At 39.6% G+C, this 23021-nt stretch overlaps 6 protein-coding genes across 7 annotated transcripts; 4 read left to right on the top strand and 2 right to left on the bottom strand.

Annotated features, from left to right (window-relative positions):
• Positions 1-1504: 1504 nt before the first annotated feature.
• On the bottom strand, positions 1505-3460 carry LOC108019358 (mpv17-like protein). Of its 2 annotated transcripts, XM_017087180.4 has the most exons (4): positions 3232-3460; positions 3044-3135; positions 1941-2053; positions 1507-1826 (listed from the first exon to the last, which is right to left on the bottom strand). In XM_017087180.4, exons 1-4 carry the CDS (start codon positions 3361-3363, stop codon positions 1549-1551), a joined length of 615 nt encoding a protein of 204 aa, XP_016942669.4. In that variant the 5' UTR covers positions 3364-3460; the 3' UTR covers positions 1507-1548. The 2 variants fall into 2 exon arrangements, with proteins under 2 accessions (XP_016942670.4, XP_016942669.4); XM_017087181.4 differs by lacking the exons at positions 3044-3135; positions 3232-3460 and adding an exon at positions 2400-2526 and having other exon boundaries at positions 1505-1826.
• Positions 3461-5019: 1559 nt separating this feature from the next.
• LOC108019350 (uncharacterized) lies at positions 5020-7029 on the top strand. Its single transcript, XM_017087169.4, has 2 exons — positions 5020-5715; positions 6396-7029. Exons 1-2 carry the CDS (start codon positions 5075-5077, stop codon positions 6934-6936), a joined length of 1182 nt encoding a protein of 393 aa, XP_016942658.4. The 5' UTR covers positions 5020-5074; the 3' UTR covers positions 6937-7029.
• Positions 7030-7779: 750 nt separating this feature from the next.
• LOC108019351 (dynein light chain Tctex-type) lies at positions 7780-8413 on the top strand. The gene has a single exon (XM_017087170.4). It carries the CDS (start codon positions 7863-7865, stop codon positions 8376-8378), a length of 516 nt encoding a protein of 171 aa, XP_016942659.3. The 5' UTR covers positions 7780-7862; the 3' UTR covers positions 8379-8413.
• Positions 8414-10166: 1753 nt separating this feature from the next.
• Positions 10167-11941, top strand: LOC108019353 (DDB1- and CUL4-associated factor 13). The gene is made up of 3 exons (XM_017087173.4): positions 10167-10325; positions 10378-11092; positions 11327-11941. The coding sequence occupies exons 1-3, from the start codon at positions 10256-10258 to the stop codon at positions 11877-11879; spliced, it is 1338 nt and encodes a 445-aa protein (XP_016942662.3). The 5' UTR covers positions 10167-10255; the 3' UTR covers positions 11880-11941.
• Positions 11942-12443: 502 nt separating this feature from the next.
• Positions 12444-15486, top strand: LOC108019360 (sugar transporter SWEET1). Its single transcript, XM_017087183.4, has 3 exons — positions 12444-12755; positions 14524-14929; positions 15016-15486. The coding sequence occupies exons 1-3, from the start codon at positions 12586-12588 to the stop codon at positions 15124-15126; spliced, it is 687 nt and encodes a 228-aa protein (XP_016942672.1). The 5' UTR covers positions 12444-12585; the 3' UTR covers positions 15127-15486.
• On the bottom strand, positions 15266-16609 carry LOC108019359 (deubiquitinase OTUD6B). Its single transcript, XM_017087182.4, has 2 exons — positions 15922-16609; positions 15266-15860 (listed from the first exon to the last, which is right to left on the bottom strand). The coding sequence occupies exons 1-2, from the start codon at positions 16520-16522 to the stop codon at positions 15517-15519; spliced, it is 945 nt and encodes a 314-aa protein (XP_016942671.2). The 5' UTR covers positions 16523-16609; the 3' UTR covers positions 15266-15516.
• Positions 16610-23021: the final 6412 nt, after the last annotated feature.

The following is a 23021-nucleotide window of genomic DNA, read 5'->3' as shown; positions in this document are numbered from 1 at the left end:
AAATAATTTTTTAATTATTAGCAATTTTATTAAATTTAGTTAAGATTTGGAAATAAGTTATGCCTGTACAAATATTGTTTCTAATCTTGAAATTAAAGTTTTCTTTTTGTTTATATTAAGATTTACTATTATCATTGCTTTTAAAATAATAAGTAATGATGATTAAATCTACCAGTTTCATACAGAAACATAAAATTCTGATTAAAAAATATTAGTATTTTACTAATATAAAGTTTAGATTCAAACGCGAAATTTATTCAAGTGTAAATGGAAAACTGTGGGTAAAAACAAGGATGCTGTGTGGGGATGAAATAGGTGGCTTCCAGATGGGCGTGTGGTATGGCTACACACACGCATATTGACAAATTGCAATTTAAATAGACAGCAATAAGTTAAACAGACGCACACATTCAACGCATTAACATTGGGCGGATATTGGGAGGAAATGGGGCTGTGGGGAGGCAGCCAAAAACACGCCACGTCTAATTAGTTTAGCATGGTGCTCGGGGAGGTCAGGGGGCATCAATCGGCCGAGATGCTAGAGATGAGCAATAATTAGACAAAAACCTAATGTGATGAGGGAATTACAATGCATTTAGCCGACATAAGCGAGCAATGTCCAAGACACATTGTGAATTATATTAAACATAACTTAAGCCAGACCCATAGCATTAAATGGCATAACTTACGTAAAGAACCATTAACTATTTTATCTGTAATCTTAAATAATCCAATGAAAACTGTCTCTTCTAGTTTGAAGCTACATTTTTGTATTGGTCTTAAGTTAAACACGATTCAAATAAGAACATAAACATATCCCTATATACATTATTGCATACTTTTCGACACCCTCTAATTTTTATCTTAAAAGCAGCCGTTGCTCCTAAGAATATTGTTCACTTATTGAATTCATAATTGATTGTCTTAGAATTAATTTATTATTTGTGACAACCAAAACATGTTTCGAGTCAAATATTTTAATTAAAGTATGCCTAAACTACAGCATACTTTTTGGCAGCCCTTAGCAACTCCCATCTTTGGATCGTTTCTCACTCCCCATATTCCATTAAGCCCCACCCAAAACTGGATAATACATCCACAGACCTAATACATTAAGGCATTTTTACGGCTGGACCGCCTTTTCCCTACCTATTCGCCATAGTAGTTGCCATTTTGTCGAACTAGGATATCTGAATCTAAGATGGTTTTCATTGTTGTTGTTGTTGTTTGTGTACAGCAAATATTGATGGAAACATTTACGCACACACGCACACAATTAAACACGTTTACACACGCTGATAAACAGCAGACACACACACACTCAAATAGAGATGAATAGAGGGAAAGTAGTAATTGATGAGTTTCCGTTTATGAGGACATCAATCATACGCACTGTATACCAACGCCTCGGAACCAGGTTAAATAAATACAAAACTCTAAAACAACCGTCTCGTTGTACTTTTCATACTGCCTTTATTTGTCAAAGTCTATCTAAGACATATAACTAGTGTATAGTATATACACGATTGTATTCGGTATATTCAAATCTCATGTTTCGGAATTCCTTATAGAAGTTGCAGTTTTTGTGGTCTCAATTGCATTTGCCTTCGCAGCCACTGGAAGACTCTGCCTCTTGGTCCAGCAGAGAATATTCACCCAAATCAGACCGCAAACACCCATATAGATAACACGGAACCGGGGCGCCACTAGGGAAAAGTTCAAAACCTGGGCGGGCAACCAGAAAATACAGGAACGCATGAAAGTCGGCACGAACTTCTCGCGCAGTTCCAGGAAAGTATCCTCAGAGCCCTCCATCAAGGACATGCCTAGAAAGACAAATTACCTTTACCTTTAATTACTTAAAGCTTCCTTAAATACATTTAATATATTAAAATAAACATTAAGTAATAGTATCTCTTAAAAAAGCTTTACAAACTTACCTGCATAAAAAACACTCAGTAGATAAGGCGTTAGAACAAACTGATCCAGTACCAATTTTTTAACTATTACGATTTTTGTAGTGCCGGGAAAAACGCGATCTAGCCATTTGTACCTTAGAAATGGATTTAATAGATTATTGTACAATATTTGCTTATTCGTCTTTGAGTTAAAAAAAATGCAGAAGCAGGCAGGATGATAAAGAATGTGTAGAATATATAGAGTGCTTTGTTAGAAATCTGTAATGTATTAGTGTTTAAAAGTATGTTGTATATTTAAATGTGTTTAAGTGTGAAATATATTTTGTTTTCCTGGTGATTTGTATATCCATGTGTGTGTTTTTCGGTGTTTTTGTGTTTAATTGTCCTTGTGTTCCTCCTGTTTTCTTTTGTTTGTGTTTGTGTTTGGGATCGTGATCTTTTTCGTCTAATTTCCTTCATACTTCATCATTCATAACTTACATTGCATTTTACTTATTATGGTCGTGCACATATGCCTCAATTTCTCAGTGCGTAGCGTGCTTTTCTCGACAGCTTTTTCCTCTTTCTTAGATGAAGAGGAAAAGCTTTGTGCTCTGGTGGCAGTGGGTGCTTCTAAAGAGAAAGTGTGAAGAGAAAGTGAGTGGCGAGGAGACATGCTCTTGACTTTGCGACACGTGCTCGAGGAGCTTTTACTGAATCGTAAACAAATTGATAAAAGTCAAAAACAACAACAGAAGCGTACGGCGAAGCAAATTGAGGAAATAAAAAGAATGGTTAAATGGTGAGCATGTAAGTGTGAGTAAATTGACTGGTCCACCAATATGTGAGTGTGCATACACAGCTGTGGTCAAGAAATTAGCTCCGAATGTCTTTTTGGTTAATCTGTGAAGATTTTATTTGAAAATGAATTGTTATAGAAAATAATATTATTTTTGTTTAGACGGTTTCAAGCTTTTTTTAATTTTTGGAAGATGTAAAATTAGAAAACAATAATAAACAATGAGTAAATCAAATAACCAAAATCGAGCTCAGACCTATTACTTTGGCCACATCTGTTTTATATACAAATCAAAGTAAATATGAAGGTATGTATATACAAATGTATTTATGTGGAGGGCACGAACCAAAAGTAAAGTGTTGGGGCATATACTGCGGTGCCCATCACAGCATATCTTCCTATTGTTGCATAATCGATATCCTCGCGCTCGGCCGCAGGCTACAAGGCACATAAATCTCATTAGAAATCGCCAGACATACCCCCTGGATATATCCCATTTCCATATCCCCTCCATTACTATTTAGAAAAACTTACGGCCAGCCAGCGTTTGGATACGAATTGCTGGGAATATTCGGCGCCCACATACAGACTCCCATAGATGGCGCTATTGGTCACGATTGGATATCGACGGAATAAAGAACGGACTCCCGAAAATAATCGAGCCATTATTATTCTCTATTTACTTAAATTCGATTAGTTCTTTTTATTATAAAAACTTATTTATAAAAATGTTTTGGAAGCGGCCAGCCGCCAACGGTGACGGAGCTTTACTGAGGAAAAATTCCTAACTATGGCTCAGCTGTTACAAAAGACAATCAGTGAGCAACAGAGAGCCAGGCAGAGATAAAAAGAGAAAGGGGCTAGCCAAAGAGAAAATATAAATGTTTACGTTTCTGGTTTGCAGGCGAAGGCGGTGAGAAAATCTGTGGATTTACTGCTGTTGTTGTTTAATAAAAGCTTTAGAATGCAACTATCTTATAAGCGATATCTCTAGAGCGCTTATCAGGCCCTACAGATAAGACCTTCTTTTAACAAAGACAACTAAGAACAAGTCAATAGTCGACTCAATCTTTTAAAACCCAATTAAATAATACAAACAATCATATGTAAATGCTCAATAAAGTAAAATAATTTAAAGACTTACTTTAATTATTTTTAATTAAGGAAATTATGAATTTTTAGAAAAATTAAGACAATTATGTTCTCTTGAATAAAAACTAATACCCAAAAAACAATTCCTTTAAGCATAACAATAATACCAATGATTTGTATTTTTATACACCTTACTCAAAAAGTAAAAAGTATCTTGTCAAGGTAGAAAGAATAGCAAACATACCATAGTCAAGTCCATTTAAAGGCAGAGAATTTAAGAATTTTTCAATTAACACCGGTAACTACCAAATAACCTTAACATTTCAACAGTTCCTTTTGTTAAAATTGGAAAAGTATTTTACTTCATTGGTACAAACTAGTTTGAGGCATCCAAATCTTTTCATCGCATAAAAGGCATCTTAGTAATTCGAACACCTAAATTGTATGGCTTCTTTTTTTTTCGTGGTCAATATCAAAAATACCGTTTTAAAATGTATACTTTTTTTAATAGGCTTATTCTTATTCTTAGGAATAAAAAAATTAAATCACAGCTTCTTGACCATTTTCATTTCCATTTTTTTAAAGGAAATTATTTTTGTTTTAAACCGGATCAAGAAACGAAACAAAACCGCTACCACTTGCGAAGTTACCTCAATCAAATTTAAAATACAAACTCTTCAGACCTAGCCTAATCAAGTATACATGCAACTCTCTGTGTCAGCATAAAATAAAAAAGCCGGGGAAAAACAACAAAACTTTAGCCCATAAAAATGCAATAAGTGTATCAAGTCTTGGAAACCCTTTTTGGCTAATGGCAATTTACGCACGACTAACAAACACCAGAGGAAACCTGGGAAGAGTGTTGGGGAAAGTCGGGAAAGCCTTCAAACCATATGCGAGGGAACGAAATCGGAGGCGGAGGAAGGACAACTTTGATTGAGTGCCGGGGAAACTGAAGGCAAAGGTGTTAAAACTGAAACCAATTTAAAAAGTTGTGCGAAACCATATGGAAAGTGAGCCTGGGGGGAAGCAACTTTTGGATAGCCGTGTGTGTACTTAAAAAAATCCCACACAATATTTTGGAATATAAAGGAAAACGTTCTTCAAATACATATCTACATAATTATACACAAATTGTTTAAAAAAAGTAATAGTAATATAATGGTAATGTAAATTATTATATAAGTATATTTTCATCAGTTTTGTCACCTTTTTTTAGTGTAGTGACAAGTAGGCAGTCAGTTACTGACAAACAACCCAAGCACACAGCGCTGCATACACCTGAATGTTTTCAGAGCCGGGTGACAAGACAAAGACGACAAAGAAGACAGCGACACTAGGTGGGAAAGGACCAAGGATGAACCTGAGTTCCATCCTGAGGAGTGTGAGCAACGGTCTAGGCTTTGGGGTCGCCCCAAAGAAAAAGGTATCGGATCCTCCATTATCTCCTTCCTATGACAATCCCATCTTGCGCTCCGGTTCCACTTCGAGCTCCTCTTCCAAGAACTCCGCTCTGGATCCTGCTTCCAGTCTCTTGATTCCCTCGGAGGACGAAGAGGACATCACTCCCGACGAGAACCGCTTGGCATCGAATGCTGCAAACCTAAGTAAAAATCAAAATCCCTACCATCAGACCATCCAGCAGATCCTGCGACTGGTGAACGAACTGGAGCACACAATCCACGAGGATCAGCAGCAGGAATTCAAGCTACGAATGGCTCTTGATCGGCAGACGGAACGGGTTCAGGAACTGGTGTTTTCCCTGGATTCGGAGAAGAAACGAAATGGGCGATTGGTACAGCTGCTCCGGGGAATCGATACGTCCAGTTCCGGCGAAAGCGATCCGGAGGAGAAGCTACAAAGTGGATCCCATCTGAAGTACAGAGAATTATGCGATTCCATCAGTCCCCTGCTTATGCAACAACGGTGAGTTTCAGGGGTAGTAAAAATAAATAGCCTGGTTCGGTTCCCTCTTATTCAATTTGCCAAACTGTTGATACTTAGCCAGTTTAAAAGTATTTCTCTTGTCCAAAAACATTAAATTAATTATCTTATTTCAACAAGGAAATATAACAATATTAACTAAAAGTTTTCTAAGTTTCATATAATAATATAATATATATGGAATATAATGTATTCCAAGTTAAAGATCGACATCCCATTTTCAAACATCATACTAAAATATTTAAAGATGTAGAATTTTAAATAAATAATTTTACATATCGCATAAAGTCCATATGTTTAATAAAATATATAAAAAAGAATACCTATAAAAAATTGTTTTTCTTTATAACGTAAAAACCAATCTAGTGTCGAATTTTTAAAACCCTACACCCAAAAAAAAATCGCCCTTAATTCAAGAAATTCGCCGTTAAATCAAGAAAATCGCCTATGACTTTCATCCAACGGCGACTCGCCTTTATTTAAAATAAATAATTTTCTTGAATTTATGGTTTGCCATTTCTGGAAATAATTACAAATTTTAAAATTAAATTAAATTCGATGCAAACCTATATGATGATAATATGCGTCAACCTCTGTCAACAATTTCATCCTTTCGATTTAAAACAAAAGTATTTTTTATATAATCATGATGTACCCTGCAGCTACGATGAGCTCTCAGTTTCTCATCGCCAGAGTCGCCGCCAGTTGGCAAAGAAGGATAAGGCTCTCAAGGTTTTGAAATGCGAAACAGAGCAGTTGCACTCGAAATATGATCAGCTCTTCGATGAATATCGGGGCGAACAGCGCCGCTTTGAGATGCTGTGCGCTCGATATATCCAAATGCAGATGAAGAAAAAGCAGCAAATCTTCAACCTGAAGAATACACTAAATCATGCCAGTGAGTGCATCTTCCACGCCCAAGCGGCCATCGAGGAGTGTTGTCAACAGGAGAACCCGCCCATTTCCCCAGAAAACCTGCAAAACTTTAACAGGAATCTGGACTGCTTCATGGATGCCCTGAGGAACTGCTGCTGCCTACGAAAAGTTCACCAGATTCAGCAACAACAGATGCAGAAGGAAAAGGAGGAAGATGACCAGATCATTGATATAGTCACCCCAAGAGTATTGGATCCCTCCACTGCCAGTAGTGGCACCTACGTTCAAGACTCCTTAAGTAGACATCGTCACAGGCATTCTTGTTGAACCTTCACTTTTAGTTACTCCTTAACGTTAGGTTGATTGTGAAATCCTTTATCCAGTGGAAAATTGCTTCATTTAGCTAATGAAAAGTGTAAAAAAACCAAAAATATGTTTCAACAAAAATAAAAACTAATAAATACTGTCTTTTTTTTTGTCTAAAAATCATGTGGGGCATCTTAAAGGATCTGGGCGTTAGAATGGGCGTAGAATATTCGCGTAAAAAACTTGCGCTGCGTACAAGGCTACGGAATCTAAACCTAATTTCCCAATGCTCTATCTTAGGTAGATTCCGTTCATATTTACGATTTTTTTAAGTTTGTGGGCTTAAAAGCGGGCGTAACAAACTTTTTATGGGGCAATCGTTAGGTATTGATGAGAACAACAAATTACAGGTAAAATTCTAGCTTTTAAACTGTAGGAGTCACAGTTTTGGGCGGTTTGTGGGCGTTAGAGTGGGCGTGGCACACTGACGAAACAAACTTGCGCTGCGCAGGAATCTATAGAATCTGCATGCCTAATCCCAGTATTGCTGTTTTTATAGTTTCCCAGATCACAGCGTTCATACGGACATGGCTAGATCGACTCGGCTAGTAATTCTGATCAAGAATATATATATTCTTTATGGTTAAGGACAAACATGTTTTGTCCTGTGTATCAAATATTATTATTGAATCAAGCACTTTTTCGGATAATTTAGATTTTAAGAATGATTTATCCTTGACTCAAGAACGAGCATCATGTTGAAATAAATCAAGGAAGGGAGCTATTAATTATTAGAGAATTGTTCGTAAAGCAAAAAAATCTTATTCCTTTTTTCAAAAACCAGATGGCCAGAAGTTTCCTGTCCAATTCTGTATTTGGGTACAGCTCTGTATCACTAACGTATATCTTGAGTTCATGTGAAGTACTGAGAAATAAATATCGTTAAAATGTCGACACAAAGGCCAAGAAGCTTGTCAACGGGTAAAGACCCTCGTCGAATATCCGCGGTCAGCGCAGATAGCCGTTCCGATGGACTGTCCCATAGTGAGTCCGAGGACGAACTCGAGCCCGGCAACGAAGTGAAGCCGGCGGCAGATGTCACCATCTATAACTCTTATAATATGGGACCTGCCTTCGGCAAGAAGTTCCCATTGCCGTACATTCGCTTTATGATGTCCCAAGTGGTCAAGGAGAAGCTGGGAAACAAGAACTACGTACAATCGGAAGCCCTAAAGTGGACCCGCGATGTCGCCGACGAAATAAACCTTAAGATGAAGGGTCGTGGATCCTGTCCAAGATTTAAGCACGTGGTAAACGTAATGCTCTATCAGCAGACTGGAGCGGGTTGTTTCTACGGAGCTCGTGCCATTTGGGACGAACTTTCCGATGATTATGTGACCTATACCTACGATGGCGGTAGTTTTGTTTGCATTGCAGCCGTTTTCGGTTGCTATCAGTATTGAGATGAATAATCGATCAGTAAATAAATAAAGAAATTGTGCATAAACACTGTTTTTTTTTAAAGTCGTGAACAAATATAGTACATATGTAATTGGTATAGGTTCTGAAAATACTTGATTCGAGTCTATAATTTGACCCAATGATTCGACTCTATGATTTGGTTCTAAAGTATTCAAACGGACCATTCATTAAAAATATGTAAAGAAATAAAATACGTAATCTTGGACACAGTCGCTTTGCTTATAACTATTTCCCTCGCAGTCCCATTAGCTGAGTAACGAGTATTTGAAAGTCGATGGCATAGACTATATCGTTCCCTCTTGTTATTTATGTATGTATTTTAAGAATGAAAATATTTTAGCTAAAATGACAAAGATTATGGAAATTTTCTAAAATTATTATGGTGCAAACCCTTTCTTAACACTATCGATAAGGGTAACTATTTGATATCGGTATTGTCAGTTGAAGTTAGACGTTTGGTTTTTATCATTTGACAAACAACCTTCTTAGCAAATAATTTTCTTCAAGACTTACGGCTGCCCCCTTTTTCTTTACCGATACGCAATAATTAACTTAAAGAGAAGAAAACTTCAGTACTGGTGCATTGTCGAGTCCTCGGGAGCGAGCGCTTTATGGTGCAAATCGTCGGGGGAATTACCTTGCAGAACATCAGATGTCGCGACACCGCTTAAGACCGATATGGGCACGAGTCCAAGGCCCATAGCTCCATGGGCGAGATCCCCAGAAGAGTCCTCCTAGTCAAGTCCCTCCAAAAGGAAGTCTTCGCAGTCAGCAACGCTGCAGGGAGTGCATCACCCAATCTATCAGCTGTCTTGCTGGGCGAATTGAGTATGGACGGAGAGGATCTGTCGCTCTACCAGGAACCCAGCTGCCAGTTTCCCCTGATGATATTGAAAGCACCTCTGAGGAAGGGAGCAAGAACCCCAGCTGCCAGGTTACGATGACGACAGTAATGAGACTCGTCCCGTTTCCCAAGAAATCACTGATGGTGAGGTCTCCCGTACGTACTGACATCTGATGTCATCGGGTGACATCTGGTGTTAGTACGTACTGGAGCCCTCTCGATCACTGATTTCTTGGGGACACGTACGAGTCTCATTACCGGAGGAGCTATCACTACCGTCATCGTAACTTGGTAGCTGGGGCTCTGGCCGAGCGACAGATCCACTTCGCCCAGGCCACCATCCAGGTGCAAGTGCCCAAGCTTAGGATAGCCGATTCGGAACGTCATAGATTACTGCTGTCTTTCCGCTAAAAGTGGAAAAGTAGTGAAATCGATTTTAACCATGGAGATGCACAGGGAGCACAAGTCCCGCCAACCTAAAAGCGTCAAGTCGCTGAAAAAAAAGGTAAGATAAGTTGTCGTTTATATGTAACTCGAAGTTCCCACTTGGCTAATGGAGGTTTGAGTTATGGCTTTAATAGTACCAGTTAGTCATTATCAATAGTCTCATATAACTCTTTTTTTATTTTACGACAGACTTGTATATAAATATAAGTCGTTCTTTGATAAAGATGCACTTAAGGCTAGAATCTGTAATTTACAAAACGTTTCCATTAAAATTGTAAGATGCTGTGAGGCCCTATTTTATTGTATGTATTATGTGCATAAATGATAAGTTGTTACTTTTATAGACTTAATAACCATATTTGAAGCATATTTTGTATGCCTCTAAAAATTTGAATTTCAGTGCTGCCCCAAAGGTTTTCGAACAGTGTGACCACATGGAAAACCTGTACTTATCAGCTGACGGCAGCTCTGTCTGGCAACTCTGCCACTCGCACATGTTGTTTATGTTCAAATTTTACGAAAACATTTTCATTTACGCCGCAGAAAAGTCAAATAAATGCTATCAGGATGAAGGTGAAAATGATCAGTCGCAATCCGGACAATTATGTGCGGGAAACCAAGCTGCAGCAGCACAAAAGTAAGTGGAGATAAGCAAGAAGATGCGGGTTTAACTGGTACTCCATTTTCAGTGCCACGGAACTATGATCCTGCGCTGCATCCTTTGGAGGGTCCTAGGGAATATGTGCGTGCCCTGAATGCCACTAAATTGGACCGAGTGTTTGCCAAGCCCTTTGTCTGCAACCTAAGCGGACATCGCGATGGAGTCTCTTGCTTTGGGAAGCACCCCAAGCAACTTTCCTGTTTGGCCACCGGCGCCTACGACGGCGAAGTGCGCATTTGGGACTTGGCAAATCGGGCTAGTTCCCGGAACTTCGTGGCCCACGACGGCTTCGTCAGGGGCATAACTTACACCCAGGATGGCGGTCGCATCTTCACCGTGGGCGATGATAAAACCATCAAGGTGTGGAAGGCAGAGGCCCCTGAAGTGGGCGAGGATGAGGTGCCTGTGAATACCATACTGAGTAAATTTGGCCTTCACGGCATCTCGCACAATCGCAAGGAGAACAAGTTCGCCACCTGCGGAGAGGTGTGCGCCATTTGGGACGAGAAGCACAACGATCCCCTGAAGACCCTGAAGTGGGGCGTCGACACCCTGCACACCATATCCTACAATCCTGTGGAAACTAGCATCCTGGCCTGTTGTGCCAGCGACCGCAGCATTATCCTCTATGATCAAAGAGAGGCGCAGCCATTGAGAAAGGTCGTCCTTACCATGAAGAGCAACAAACTGGCCTGGAATCCCATGGAGGCCTTTAACTTCACAGTGGCCAACGAGGATTGCAAGTAAGTAAAAGGGGCTAAAGTCAAATTAAGTTTAAATTTAGGACCTGAAACACTTTAACTATCGTATGTGGGTTACGGTCTAAAAGATATATGATATTAACGTAAAAGCAAATACCGGTTTTAATTTAATTTATATGTATATAGTCCTTAACATTTCACATCACATTCACTAAATAGTTAAACCAATTTTACATTCTTAGTCTAATAAATTACGTTTGTTATAATCTTTTTCAGCCTTTACACTTTTGACACCCGCAAGCTGCAAACGCCCCTGAAGGTGCACTTTGACCACGTTTCTGCCGTCACTGACGTGGACTACTCGCCCACGGGCAAGGAATTCATCTCAGGAAGCTATGACAAGACTATCCGGCTCTACAACGCCCACCATAGCCACTCGCGGGACATCTACCACACCAAACGTATGCAGCATGTAGTATGCGTGGCCTGGTCGCTGGATAATCGATACGTCTTCTCCGGCTCCGATGAGATGAACGTGCGCATGTGGAAGGCAAATGCATCCGAAAAACTGGGCGTCATTCGTCCGCGTGAGCGGGTCAACTTCAATTACCAGGAGGCACTGAAGCAAAAGTATGCCGCTCATCCGCAGATCAAGCGAATCGCTCGCCATCGCCAAGTGCCTCGTCACGTGCTCAATGCACAGAAAAAGATGCGCACGGTCAAGGAGAAGGAACAGGTCAAGGAGGCCAATGTGCGCAAGCACTCCAAGAAGGGCAAGGTGCCTTTCGTCAGCGAAAAAAAGAAGCATGTGCTGAAGGAGGAGGTCTAGGGACGATTGTTTACGACTGTAGTTGGATAAGTTTGAATAAAATTGATTTTTGTAAGGCGAAATTGTGTCGACTATACATTATAAGCATCATTTTCGGATAAGATATCTTTTGAGATTTAGCATGTAAAATATAAAACCTTGGGAAGGAACTACTACAGAAGAATTAAAACATTTAGTAGCCGCAAAAACCTTTTGCTAATTAAATGTTTTTGATACTTTTCTGCATTTTAAGATACGTTAAGAGTAGGAGTGTTAAAATGCTCAATGAATATTGGTGACATATTTGTTTTGTTAGTAAAATACTGATTAAATGTATTTATCAACTTTTAGAATAGATAACCCCTTAGAAAATCATTAAAATATGTTTTGTGTGCTGACAGGCAAATTGACCCAGCAAAGAGATAAAAATGTTTGGCCTGCTGTAAGTTTCCATACTAGTTCGAAATACAATTCGGATCCGATAAGCCCCGCCAAGCGATAACGATGGGGAATATCGTTTCGAAGTCTCCATTTCTAGGCGATTTTCGATTATAAAAGGTTGCCAGCCCCACCGTTGGAGCTCAGTATTTGTTCGTTTGCTGTTACGGCAGCCGCCAGTCGGTCGTTAGTTTTTGTTTTCGTTGTTCATTTGTTTATACTCTCGCGGCACTGGCCCCTCCCGTCCCCACAGAACTCGTTTGAAAGGCACTCACGACCTATAGAAACCATGGAAGCACTGGGAGATATATTGGCGCCTCACAGCGAACTAATCGCCAAGGTAGCCGGCACAATCACTACCCTGCAATTCCTGTCCGGAGTGGCGCTGATGAACGACATCCGCAAGAAGGGTAGCAGCGACGTCTACCCCGTGGGTCCATTTCTAGGCGGAGTGGTGCTGTAAGTTCCCAATTTACTCGGGAGATGTCGCATTAAGTGGGATTCCGTGATGCTTCGCTGCATACAACATCAAACAAAACAGGGAAAAAAAAAACCAAAAGTCAGCGCATCTGTGTGGGAATTGATTAAATTTTTGAACTGTCGCCATGACACTACAGAATCGGTCTTTTCAAGGCCGCTAAAAAATCGGTTTTGCACTCGATTCAATAAGATAGCATTGCAATGGAATCGGTTACATCACTCGATGGTCAGAAGGAAACCCACTTTGATCATCTTTGTCCGTTACAATTTGAAATAGTAAGGATTTGATTAACCTTGTCGTCACGGTAATCTTTGGCTTCTTATCGACGGGAGGCCTCAACAAACACGTAGTTCTTATCTGGAGTGTATAATTTTAGAGCTTCGTATTAAGAATGCTGATCTGGTATAGTGTTGCATAGTATATCTGTCCAAACGTGGGAGAGCCGCTAAGTTTATATGACAGACGAAAGATAGGCGACTTGCCTTCTTCACGTGCTAGGAATAAAGGGGGTGTCAGATTCCAGCAATGGGAAATCTAAGTAGTTGTGCCTTATAATCTTCTCAGCCATTATTCTATTTTAGCTGCCTATTACTATCTTTAATGACAGGCTTAAAATATTAAAATTGACAGTCAAGAGGCGGTCTAACATGTATAAGAGAAATTTTTATATAGGTTATTTTTTCAGGTATACATATAAATTAAGGCATACCTTATCAATAATATTAATGGGAATTCCTACTTGCTTTTGATTATATTGGTAATGATAATTTTCCACTACTCATTAATAATATTTTGTCGTCGTTTGTCCTTTCTTTGTATTTCCCAAAGATGAAATACATCTCATAAGATAGCTATTTACTTATAGATACGTTAAAGCGTAAAGGTTCCATTTTAACTTAGAAAGCTAAAAATATAAAATAGTATAGGAAATAATACTGCACCCTTTTCATTTCCTGACAGGCTGAATAAAAGGGTACCTCTGCCAGCACTGATGGGCTTTCAGGGGGTGGTTTCCGGAAGGTGTTAACTTGGACTGTGTCAAGTGTAAGGACCCGCAGACATGCAAGGGAAGCAACAGTTGAATGCTAAATTAATTCTATTTCATACAAGGTGTAGGTCAAGGGCAATTTAGCGGCCAGTTTGTGTTTAATTTCAAACTACACGAATGTATTTCACCATTGTAGTGGGTTTATGATAAGTTGATCGGCGCTGATTATTTTTCATGCGAGTTTAACTCCTTATCAACAGCTACGTGTGCCAAGTTTTGAAAATCACTATTACTTTTATCTATTTATGTATATCATAGTAGACTTATAACTGATAACGTAATTAATAAAAAAAACGGGTTTTCCCAATGACCCGGTAAAGTAACACATTCATTATATAGTGAAAAAAATAATATAGATGTTATGAAAACTTGTTCCATTTCTTTTAATTTGATCTTTGTTGGACGAAGAACTGGTTCGTTGTCTAGAGAATTTGAATAAATTATACGATCCTAATGAAAATGCGTTCTATTTTACAAATGAATAGGAATTTGACATAGTTTTCTGATTTGTTCAATGGCAAAATGCGTTTAAAGGTTTTTCTTTAAGTTCCTCTTTTTAAGGGAGCCTTGCCAGGACTAATACCAAAATGTATCAACGCTAGTAACATACTTTCATTATATCTTTTTGGAACCTTGTATTTTAATGCAATCAACATTGATGATATTGATTAATATATATATACCTTTCCCTATTCCAGGACCGTTCTCAGCTTAAAGCTGGCAAACATTATGAACGATGCTGCCATGATCAATACAAATTTAATTGGTCTGGTTATCAACTTCGTCTTCCTCTTCGGATTTTACTACTATGCCTCGAGCGGAAACAGGAGCAAGATCTGGAAGCAGGTCGGCTACGCCTCGGTGTTCCTATTGGTCGTCACAGCATATGCCAACTTTGAGGACCCCGCCAAGATCGAGTTCCGCCTGGGAATGCTGATCACCGGAATCTTGGTTTGGTTAGTGGGTTCTCCACTCCTGCATCTGCCGAAAATCATTGAGAAGAAGAGCACCGAGGGCATGCCATTCCCAATTATCTTCGCTGGTAATCTAGTGGCCGCTTCCTGGATGTTATACGCTATTTCCATCAAAAATACTGTGATGGTGGTAAGTTGTTAAAAACAATACCATGTTTGTAATGTTTTCTTAATGATCGACAAGATAATCAGTAACCGATTAATCTTCAATTTCAGCTCCAGAATCTTCTGCTGCTGGTCTTGGGCGGCATTCAACTCTCCATGTTCGCTATTTATCCGAACAAGCCAGCTGCAAAGAAGCCGAAGGACAGCAAGAAGGACAAATAATTGAAATCGATCGCTTTACCTAGAAAAATGGACAAATAATGGGTTGTTGCAACAAAATTACCAAGTAATACGTAGTTAGGCTCGAGGAATAATCAAATTATTGCTTGAATTTACACTAAACCGCCACTAAAAACAAAAATTTGAGCTAGACGAATTATTTTTCTATATAAGAAATATTTTCTTAGAACAAATCCAGCTAACTAAGTTGCTAGCTAACCTAGAATTGTTATTATATTGACTATTATTGTATATAATTACTACATACTTGCAATTTTTGACAATAATTCAAATCTTCCAAATGCATACGTATTTATAAAGTCAACACAATGTGTAATAACGAAAAAACTGTTACAAAATCGAGTGAGTTTCGGGTGTCATTGGGTTCCCTCTTCAGGCTATTGGCACTGTGGAGTTGTAGTGGGCGCCAAGTTGGTAAATGTGACGGTGGTAGCAGATGACCAACGGCGATCCACCGAATTCCTCCTGTCCCAGGAGCGTGGGTGCTCCCTCCGCTTGGATTACTTCGATAGGCACCCGAAGGAGCGAAGATATGGCCTTTAGTTCGATGTGGCCTCCCCAGGCGTGTGTTTTGGCTATATCCTGGCAGTACTTTTCGAACTGCTGGTCGTTAAGGAGCTCCCCCGTTTCCGGATGAACCATGTAGCAAATGAGGGAGTCCTTGTGGGCACGCACATAGTTGGCGGTCTCCTCCCGCAATTCCTGAACACTGTGACCTGAAAGATAATGACTGGGGATGAGGTTTTCTGCTTTATGCGGGGACTAATCAGGTGTTACCTGGAAGCGCATTTACGAGGAGTTGGTGCCGGATGGACTGATACAAGCAATCGCCGTCGGAGGCTATATTGTGGAGGGATAGTTGACGTTGGGACAGCTTCGCTGTGATCTGCTGGAGCTCGATTAATTTGGGTGTTGGCTGATTGGCAGCATTTTGGAGCTCCGTTTTGATCTCAGCCTCCCGTTCACGGGCTTCCTTGGCTTTCTTATCCCGCCGTTTCTGGGCCTTGGACACACGCTGACTGGAGGGCAGCTGCTCCTCCTCATCCTCCTCCTTTTCCTCGTGCTCCTCCTTATCTGGCACTGGAACTTCCGGCTTTTCCGCAGGCGCCTTGACTTCCGTTTCCTCAGGCGAATACTTGGCTTCGGCCGTCTGCATTTCCTTCTTGTGGCGCTGCTCCAGTTCTCCTTCTAAGCGAGCCATCTCCTCCAGGAACTCTTTCCTCTTGTTTTTATTGTTTTTCGGGGCATTCTTCTTCATGGCCTGCAGTTTTGCCTGCAGCTCCTTGCGCTCGCGGCGGTGCCGGGCGCCTATATCCTCCAGGCTCACATCCTCCAGGCGTGAGTCTATATCCCCAATTCCCTCATCATCGCTTGCCATTTCAATTTATTTTATATTTAACAAAAAACAAAGTTCAGACGAAAATTTGGCAGTATTGGAAGAGTGACCAATACTTTACCGTTATAATATACCGCAGGCAGTGTGCCCGCACCATGTCCGGTATATACACCCACCGGCCCATGGAAATATATGTGCGTCAAATTAGCGTCGGCCTGTTAGCAACGAAAACGGGAACGGTGGAATATGGAACATGGGGCTCTTTTTATTTTTAAATTTTCTCGCTATTTGGGGACCAAATCGAAAAATCTAAAATGCTAGATTGTTAAGAAAGAAAAGATCTATCGAGCTAGGTAGGTTTGGGACACATACGAGGCCTATTAGTGTTTCAAAAATGCATTTGAAAAATCGTGTCCCCACAATTTTGTTAACTGCTCCCCTCACAGAGGTTGTGCCAATATGCACGATAAACCAAGCTATTAAGGGTTAATTCAAGCTCCTTGTCTGAAAGTTTCATCAAAATCAAACCCACAGTTTTCGAGAAAAAAGCCTAACAGTACCGCAACCTCGGATTTTCCCCATACAAAAAAGAGGGGCAAAAATGAAATTACCTACTGCTCCACTCCTAGAGGTTGTGCCAACATGCACGGTACATGGGTAGATAGGGGATAATCTAGGGACTGTTCTGTGAAAGTTTTATCAAAATCAAACCCACAGATTTTGAGAAAATTGCTTAACAGTTGGGGGTGTTAAAAAGGTTATTAAAAGGCCGTTTAATCCAGAAACGGAACCATTGGATACTAAGACATAAACCACAATGTAAACAGCTTAGCCATGACAATCATTCGACGCTAACTTTCTATAACTTTATACAGCTCTCACAGAGGTTGTGCCAACTTGCACGGTATCGCATTCGAAGGGGCATCATTATAGCTAATTTCTGAATAAATTACAGGCAATTCAAACCCACAGTTTTCGAGAAATTCAAGTCTTTTCAATTATGGCTTTTGCCACGCGGTCACACTGTCAAGGCCTGCGATAAATCGTATGACCCGTGACATCAACCATCAAAATATATATGCAAACTTTAATTAATTCATACAGCTCTCACAGAGGTTGTGCCAACTTGCACGGTATCGCATTCGAAGGGGCATCATTAAAGCTAATTTCTAAATAAATTTCAGGCAATTCAAACCCACAGTTTTCGAGAAATTCAAGTCTTTTCAATTATGGCTTTTGCCACGCGGTCACACTGCCAAGGCCTGCGATAAATCGTATGACCCGTGACATCAACCATCAAAATATATATGCAAACTTTAATTAATTCATACAGCTCTCACAGAGGTTGTGCCAACTTGCACGGTATCGCATTCGAAGGGGCATCATTATAGCTAATTTCTGAATAAATTACAGGCAATTCAAACCCACAGTTTTCGAGAAATTCAAGTCTTTTCAATTATGGCTTTTGCCACGCGGTCACACTGTCAAGGCCTGCATATATATTTTGATGGTTGATGTCACGGGTCATACGATTTATCGCAGGCCTTGGCAGTGTGACCGCGTGGCAAAAGCCATAATTGAAAAGACTTGAATTTCTCGAAAACTGTGGGTTTGAATTGCCTGTAATTTATTCAGAAATTAGCTATAATGATGCCCCTTCGAATGCGATACCGTGCAAGTTGGCACAACCTCTGTGAGAGCTGTATAAAGTTATAGAAAGTTAGCGTCGAATGATTGTCATGGCTAAGCTGTTTACATTGTGGTTTATGTCTTAGTATCCAATGGTTCCGTTTCTGGATTAAACGGCCTTTTAATAACCTTTTTAACACCCCCAACTGTTAAGCAATTTTCTCAAAATCTGTGGGTTTGATTTTGATAAAACTTTCACAGAACAGTCCCTAGATTATCCCCTATCTACCCATATACCGTGCATGTTGGCACAACCTCTAGGAGTGGAGCAGTAGGTAATTTCATTTTTGCCCCTCTTTTTTGTATGGGGAAAATCCGAGGTTGCGGTACTGTTAGGCTTTTTTCTCGAAAACTGTGGGTTTGATTTTGATGAAACTTTCAGACAAGGAGCTTGAATTAACCCCTTATAGCTTAGTTTATCGTGCATATTGGCACAACCTCTGTGAGGGGAGCAGTTAACAAAATTGTGGGGACACGATTTTTCAAATGCATTTTTGAAATACTAATAGGCCTCGTATGTGTCCCAAACCTACCTAGCTCGATAGATCTTTTCTTTCTTAACAATCTAGCATTTTAAATTTTTCGATTTGGTCCCCAAATAGCGAGAAAATTTAAAAATAAAAAGGGCCCCATGTTCCATATTCCACCGTTCCCGTTTTCGTTGCTAACAGGCCGACGCTAATTTGACGCACATTGGAAATATAATGTGCGTCAAATTAGCGTCGGCCTGTTAGCAACGAAAACGGGAACGGTGGAATATGGAACATGGGGCTCTTTTTATTTTTAAATTTTCTCGCTATTTGGGGACCAAATCGAAAAATCTAAAATGCTAGATTGTTAAGAAAGAAAAGATCTATCGAGCTAGGTAGGTTTGGGACACATACGAGGCCTATTAGTGTTTCAAAAATGCATTTGAAAAATCGTGTCCCCACAATTTTGTTAACTGCTCCCCTCACAGAGGTTGTGCCAATATGCACGATAAACCAAGCTATTAAGGGTTAATTCAAGCTCCTTGTCTGAAAGTTTCATCAAAATCAAACCCACAGTTTTCGAGAAAAAAGCCTAACAGTACCGCAACCTCGGATTTTCCCCATACAAAAAAGAGGGGCAAAAATGAAATTACCTACTGCTCCACTCCTAGAGGTTGTGCCAACATGCACGGTATATGGGTAGATAGGGGATAATCTAGGGACTGTTCTGTGAAAGTTTTATCAAAATCAAACCCACAGATTTTGAGAAAATTGCTTAACAGTTGGGGGTGTTAAAAAGGTTATTAAAAGGCCGTTTAATCCAGAAACGGAACCATTGGATACTAAGACATAAACCACAATGTAAACAGCTTAGCCATGACAATCATTCGACGCTAACTTTCTATAACTTTATACAGCTCTCACAGAGGTTGTGCCAACTTGCACGGTATCGCATTCGAAGGGGCATCATTATAGCTAATTTCTGAATAAATTACAGGCAATTCAAACCCACAGTTTTCGAGAAATTCAAGTCTTTTCAATTATGGCTTTTGCCACGCGGTCACACTGCCAAGGCCTGCGATAAATCGTATGACCCGTGACATCAACCATCAAAATATATATGCAAACTTTAATTAATTCATACAGCTCTCACAGAGGTTGTGCCAACTTGCACGGTATCGCATTCGAAGGGGCATCATTAAAGCTAATTTCTAAATAAATTTCAGGCAATTCAAACCCACAGTTTTCGAGAAATTCAAGTCTTTTCAATTATGGCTTTTGCCACGCGGTCACACTGCCAAGGCCTGCGATAAATCGTATGACCCGTGACATCAACCATCAAAATATATATGCAAACTTTAATTAATTCATACAGCTCTCACAGAGGTTGTGCCAACTTGCACGGTATCGCATTCGAAGGGGCATCATTATAGCTAATTTCTGAATAAATTACAGGCAATTCAAACCCACAGTTTTCGAGAAATTCAAGTCTTTTCAATTATGGCTTTTGCCACGCGGTCACACTGCCAAGGCCTGCGATAAATCGTATGACCCGTGACATCAACCATCAAAATATATATGCAAACTTTAATTAATTCATACAGCTCTCACAGAGGTTGTGCCAACTTGCACGGTATCGCATTCGAAGGGGCATCATTAAAGCTAATTTCTAAATAAATTTCAGGCAATTCAAACCCACAGTTTTCGAGAAATTCAAGTCTTTTCAATTATGGCTTTTGCCACGCGGTCACACTGCCAAGGCCTGCGATAAATCGTATGACCCGTGACATCAACCATCAAAATATATATGCAAACTTTAATTAATTCATACAGCTCTCACAGAGGTTGTGCCAACTTGCACGGTATCGCATTCGAAGGGGCATCATTAAAGCTAATTTCTGAATAAATTACAGGCAATTCAAACCCACAGTTTTCGAGAAATTCAAGTCTTTTCAATTATGGCTTTTGCCACGCGGTCACACTGCCAAGGCCTGCGATAAATCGTATGACCCGTGACATCAACCATCAAAATATATATGCAAACTTTAATTAATTCATACAGCTCTCACAGAGGTTGTGCCAACTTGCACGGTATCGCATTCGAAGGGGCATCATTAAAGCTAATTTCTAAATAAATTTCAGGCAATTCAAACCCACAGTTTTCGAGAAATTCAAGTCTTTTCTTTTCTCGAAAACTGTGGGTTTGAATTGCCTGAAATTTATTTAGAAATTAGCTTTAATGATGCCCCTTCGAATGCGATACCGTGCAAGTTGGCACAACCTCTGTGAGAGCTGTATGAATTAATTAAAGTTTGCATATATATTTTGATGGTTGATGTCACGGGTCATACGATTTATCGCAGGCCTTGGCAGTGTGACCGCGTGGCAAAAGCCATAATTGAAAAGACTTGAATTTCTCGAAAACTGTGGGTTTGAATTGCCTGAAATTTATTTAGAAATTAGCTTTAATGATGCCCCTTCGAATGCGATACCGTGCAAGTTGGGACAACCTCTGTGAGAGCTGTATGAATTAATTAAAGTTTGCATATATATTTTGATGGTTGATGTCACGGGTCATACGATTTATCGCAGGCCTTGGCAGTGTGACCGCGTGGCAAAAGCCATAATTGAAAAGACTTGAATTTCTCGAAAACTGTGGGTTTGAATTGCCTGAAATTTATTTAGAAATTAGCTTTAATGATGCCCCTTCGAATGCGATACCGTGCAAGTTGGCACAACCTCTGTGAGAGCTGTATGAATTAATTAAAGTTTGCATATATATTTTGATGGTTGATGTCACGGGTCATACGATTTATCGCAGGCCTTGGCAGTGTGACCGCGTGGCAAAAGCCATAATTGAAAAGACTTGAATTTCTCGAAAACTGTGGGTTTGAATTGCCTGTAATTTATTCAGAAATTAGCTATAATGATGCCCCTTCGAATGCGATACCGTGCAAGTTGGCACAACCTCTGTGAGAGCTGTATGAATTAATTAAAGTTTGCATATATATTTTGATGGTTGATGTCACGGGTCATACGATTTATCGCAGGCCTTGGCAGTGTGACCGCGTGGCAAAAGCCATAATTGAAAAGACTTGAATTTCTCGAAAACTGTGGGTTTGAATTGCCTGAAATTTATTTAGAAATTAGCTTTAATGATGCCCCTTCGAATGCGATACCGTGCAAGTTGGCACAACCTCTGTGAGAGCTGTATGAATTAATTAAAGTTTGCATATATATTTTGATGGTTGATGTCACGGGTCATACGATTTATCGCAGGCCTTGACAGTGTGACCGCGTGGCAAAAGCCATAATTGAAAAGACTTGAATTTCTCGAAAACTGTGGGTTTGAATTGCCTGTAATTTATTCAGAAATTAGCTATAATGATGCCCCTTCGAATGCGATACCGTGCAAGTTGGCACAACCTCTGTGAGAGCTGTACAAAGTTATAGAAAGTTAGCGTCGAATGATTGTCATGGCTAAGCTGTTTACATTGTGGTTTATGTCTTAGTATCCAATGGTTCCGTTTCTGGATTAAACGGCCTTTTAATAACCTTTTTAACACCCCCAACTGTTAAGCAATTTTCTCAAAATCTGTGGGTTTGATTTTGATAAAACTTTCACAGAACAGTCCCTAGATTATCCCCTATCTACCCATATACCGTGCATGTTGGCACAACCTCTAGGAGTGGAGCAGTAGGTAATTTCATTTTTGCCCCTCTTTTTTGTATGGGGAAAATCCGAGGTTGCGGTACTGTTAGGCTTTTTTCTCGAAAACTGTGGGTTTGATTTTGATGAAACTTTCAGACAAGGAGCTTGAATTAACCCCTTATAGCTTAGTTTATCGTGCATATTGGCACAACCTCTGTGAGGGGAGCAGTTAACAAAATTGTGGGGACACGATTTTTCAAATGCATTTTTGAAATACTAATAGGCCTCGTATGTGTCCCAAACCTACCTAGCTCGATAGATCTTTTCTTTCTTAACAATCTAGCATTTTAAACTTTTCGATTTGGTCCCCAAATAGCGAGAAAATTTAAAAATAAAAAGGGCCCCATGTTCCATATTCCACCGTTCCCGTTTTCGTTGCTAACAGGCCGACGCTAATTTGACGCACATGGAAATATACTAAAATTTTATTAAAGTTTTTGGAGACATTTGAAAATATAAAACCACTTTAGAAAATATATCCAGCGTATATTATATGAAAACTTTCAAAATATTTATGAAAAGTATCATAAATTCAAACACATCTGAGATATAGCCCAAATTTTATTTAAAAGCCTTATTATTAGACAATAAACAGCGAAAATTATATTATTTATTTTAATTAATTTTATTTTTATAATTAACTTTAGTTTTTACACCTAAAGTGGCATTT

The sequence above is a fragment of the Drosophila suzukii genome, chromosome 3 (genome assembly GCF_043229965.1).
Source record: "Drosophila suzukii chromosome 3, CBGP_Dsuzu_IsoJpt1.0, whole genome shotgun sequence".
Classification (NCBI taxonomy): Eukaryota; Metazoa; Arthropoda; class Insecta; order Diptera; family Drosophilidae; genus Drosophila; species Drosophila suzukii.
The sequence above is the reverse complement of the archived record's forward strand: the minus strand, read 5'-3'. Positions and strand labels throughout refer to the sequence as shown.

Bases quoted from the DNA above. Each gene is read 5' to 3' on its own strand.
- LOC108019358 (XM_017087180.4), bottom strand. From the start codon at position 3,363: ATGGCTCGATTATTTTCGGGAGTCCGTTCTTTATTCCGTCGATATCCA. The intron at 3,136-3,231 runs GTAAGTTTTTCT...TGTGCCTTGTAG, and splicing joins TATCCAAACGCTGGCTGGCC to CCTGCGGCCGAGCGCGAGGA. The intron at 2,054-3,043 runs GTTCGTGCCCTC...TCCATTTCTAAG, and splicing joins GCCCCAACACTTTACTTTTG to GTACAAATGGCTAGATCGCG.
- LOC108019350 (XM_017087169.4), top strand. From the start codon at position 5,075: ATGTTTTCAGAGCCGGGTGACAAGACAAAGACGACAAAGAAGACAGCG. The intron at 5,716-6,395 runs GTGAGTTTCAGG...TGTACCCTGCAG, and splicing joins CCCCTGCTTATGCAACAACG to CTACGATGAGCTCTCAGTTT.
- LOC108019351 (XM_017087170.4), top strand. From the start codon at position 7,863: ATGTCGACACAAAGGCCAAGAAGCTTGTCAACGGGTAAAGACCCTCGT.
- LOC108019353 (XM_017087173.4), top strand. From the start codon at position 10,256: ATGAAGGTGAAAATGATCAGTCGCAATCCGGACAATTATGTGCGGGAA. The intron at 10,326-10,377 runs GTAAGTGGAGAT...CTCCATTTTCAG, and splicing joins CAAGCTGCAGCAGCACAAAA to TGCCACGGAACTATGATCCT. The intron at 11,093-11,326 runs GTAAGTAAAAGG...AATCTTTTTCAG, and splicing joins GTGGCCAACGAGGATTGCAA to CCTTTACACTTTTGACACCC.
- LOC108019360 (XM_017087183.4), top strand. From the start codon at position 12,586: ATGGAAGCACTGGGAGATATATTGGCGCCTCACAGCGAACTAATCGCC. The intron at 12,756-14,523 runs GTAAGTTCCCAA...TCCCTATTCCAG, and splicing joins TTTCTAGGCGGAGTGGTGCT to GACCGTTCTCAGCTTAAAGC. The intron at 14,930-15,015 runs GTAAGTTGTTAA...CTTCAATTTCAG, and splicing joins TCAAAAATACTGTGATGGTG to CTCCAGAATCTTCTGCTGCT.
- LOC108019359 (XM_017087182.4), bottom strand. From the start codon at position 16,522: ATGGCAAGCGATGATGAGGGAATTGGGGATATAGACTCACGCCTGGAG. The intron at 15,861-15,921 runs GTAACACCTGAT...ATTATCTTTCAG, and splicing joins CCTCGTAAATGCGCTTCCAG to GTCACAGTGTTCAGGAATTG.